This window comes from Austrofundulus limnaeus, unplaced genomic scaffold (genome assembly GCF_001266775.1).
Source record: "Austrofundulus limnaeus strain Quisiro unplaced genomic scaffold, Austrofundulus_limnaeus-1.0 Scaffold197, whole genome shotgun sequence".
NCBI lineage: Eukaryota > Metazoa > Chordata > Actinopteri > Cyprinodontiformes > Rivulidae > Austrofundulus > Austrofundulus limnaeus.
Window position 1 is genome coordinate 61,990 of NW_013952599.1, and position 2,801 is coordinate 64,790.

The 2,801-nt window shown below is 35.3% G+C and overlaps 1 protein-coding gene across 1 annotated transcript in view; it reads right to left on the reverse strand.

Annotated features, from left to right (window-relative positions):
- Positions 1 to 2,801, reverse strand: part of slc6a5 (solute carrier family 6 member 5) — a gene marked incomplete in the record, with an annotated part of 31,971 nt that overhangs the window by 21,201 nt on the left and 7,969 nt on the right. Inside the window, 3 exon segments of the mRNA XM_014018607.1 lie at positions 61 to 185; positions 642 to 745; positions 882 to 1,016. Coding sequence (XP_013874061.1) covers positions 61 to 185; positions 642 to 745; positions 882 to 1,016 — 364 coding nt within the window.

Below are 2,801 nucleotides of genomic sequence, written 5' to 3' on the forward strand. Positions count from 1 at the left end.
TAAAAATAGTGCGTGTTTCACTGAGGATGTTTGCTGCTTCTGCTGGTTTGGTTTGCTTACCCTCATCTGCAACCTGCTCTATTGGCACCTTCAGCTCCTGGGCCATGAAACCAATGACAGAGAAGATGACAAAACCAGCAAATATACTGGTAGCACTGTTTGTACACGTCACTATAATGGTATCCCTGAGAAGAAAAGAAGGAAAAAGGGAGTGGTGAAAGGTTTCATAAGCAAAYATTCTTTGTGCCTATRGGAGTGTTACAATATTTAAAACATMTAATACTCATATGTTTTTTTCATATAAAGGCACAGGCCAACACTAGCTTACATCAACAAAGATAAAAGGTTCAACAGGGCCCTCTGGTGGTAAGAAGAAAAACCGTTTGTGATTATAAGGTTCTGAAATGTGTCTGGGTGGTGCACTGCTTTATTCTAATAAACTTACATTTTATTTAAACGGAAATAATAACATAACATTTGAGAACAAAGCAATGTGAGTAAGTGAGAAAAATACACACAAATACTAAAAGTTCATTTATTTTCCAGACAATTCTACCAGACATCCAGATACAATATCATGCATCTGTGGTGACAGGTTAAATATGTCTTACAGAAGAATAGTTTACCTTTTGAGTGTTTACCTGTAGCAGTTATTGTGGAACTTATTGTAGGAGGAGAGCGTGATGAGGCCTCCCCACGCAGCCGACAGRGAGAAGAAGATCTGAGTGGCTGCATCTTTCCACACCTGAGGACGAAGCACAGATGTGGAAACAGGGAGGGAAAAGAACAAGAACAACAAAAAAGACAGAAGACTTAACCATGCTGTTACCTAACAACTGTGATTGGGTAAAAAAAAAAAAAAAGGAGCAAGACTTGTGTACCTTTGCGTCGTTCAGTTTCTCCCATTTAGGAGTGATAAAATAAAGAATGCCGTCGGCGGCTCCGGGGAGGGTCACTCCTCTGATCAGAAGGATGACCAGGACCACGTAGGGAAACGTGGCTGTGAAATAAACCACCTGAGCAGAGAGGTGACAAGATACAAGCATGAAGGAAAATAATATGGAAAATAAAAGGCATRAAAGGTTTTATGGTGTTTCTGGTTTAATGATTATTTGATGAAAACRAATGGGTGATGATGTTTTTGTTCATGTCTGTATGAGTATTTGTCTCTAACTTTAGAAAATATCTCATGAACCTATGGTTAGACTTGAATGAAACTTTCAGAAACTAATCATTAGAAAAACATTCACAACTAATGAACTTATAGTGTCAGCCCCATTAAGGGATGAGTGGCACAGTTACAGGTCCTGTCACAATATAATGTTTAAGACAACTTAGGATTTTTTTTTCKAAATTATTGAAAGAGGTATATATTTGAACAGTTTGTTAGCATTACGGTATGTATACACGGCTTGAAAAGCTTCCAGTTAAATTTTTTATTCCATTTTCAACATAGATGTCTTTAAAATGTTCATTAGTTGGCATTCSTTGTCTAGAATGTTATAGTGACAGGGCCTTTAGGTAGATATTTAGCTAACATTTRGTGTGGCAGTAGCTGAGAGTCATTCACAACAAAGGTTTCTAACAGTTCCTTAAAAGAACAAATAGTTCTGTTTTTGCRACTAAGAAAAGATGCTCGTATATTTTTAGAGAAGAAACACTTATTTTTGGGAGTCAGTGAAAAAATGTTTATTGCTTTACTTACTTTGGTTAACTGAAGCTAGTAAGACGTTAGTTGTTCTATCAGATTTTTTTTCTACTACTAATTTTAGAGCTCTTTAAAAACAACCACAGCTGTAATTAAAAAAATTCAAAAATGTAAATTGAACATTTTTTAAAGAACAGATCTGAAACTCAAACCAGAGAAATACATTTTCTGTGAAAATATAGTGAGACTGTGGAGCACTGAATCTGAKTTCTTAAAGCTAAGAAAAGAAGCAGAGCACTAGCAAAAAGCTTGCAAAAAGTAGCAATATAATAGCTAAATGTTAAACACAGCAAACAACTAGCTAAAAGTAGAAAAAAAGGCCAACAAAAAAGAAAAAAGTTAGCTAAAAGCAATTTTCCTGCATTTTCTCTCTCTCTGCACCTCATTCAGTGTGCCTTCACTTTCTGAAAGTTGACAACCACATTCACAACAGAGAACTGACTGATCACATGAAATCTATTTTATAACTAGTTGTCTTTTGCCATTAACTCAACTGTGTTTGTCTGTTAGCAAAGTATCTCTTGAACCACAGGACATATTTTGTAAAACTTTCAGAAAACACTCAGTGGGTGTATGTTTATTATTAGGTTTTGGAGTCAATCCAGTTCAAACTGGCCACCATAAACAACTGATCTTAGGAAAGATAAAARTAGCTGTAATGCAGCTTATGAGCTTGAGTTTGGTAACTTAGTAGCTAAGCATTAATGCTACACATGGTTTGCCAGCTCATGTTACAATCAATGGTGTTTGTCATTTAGCAAAATATATCATGAATCACTGGACAAATCTTTTTTTTAACTTTCAGAAAATAATCAGTGGATGTCCATCTTCAACTCAGTTCAAGATGGCTGCTAAAGCTAATCAACCTCATTCAACACAGAAACAGCTTTAACTCCATTCATTTTACAGACATTTACAGCTTCTCTGTGATCCATCTCACAAATCTGACAACACATGAGATTACATATAATGTCATTCACATGGTTCAACCAAAACTGCTACAAATCCATCTGTTCTCATTGTCAGACTATTCTATATTTCTTTCTTCTTATTTGGTGAAATCATTTTTTTAAATCAAAATCTCTATAAACTA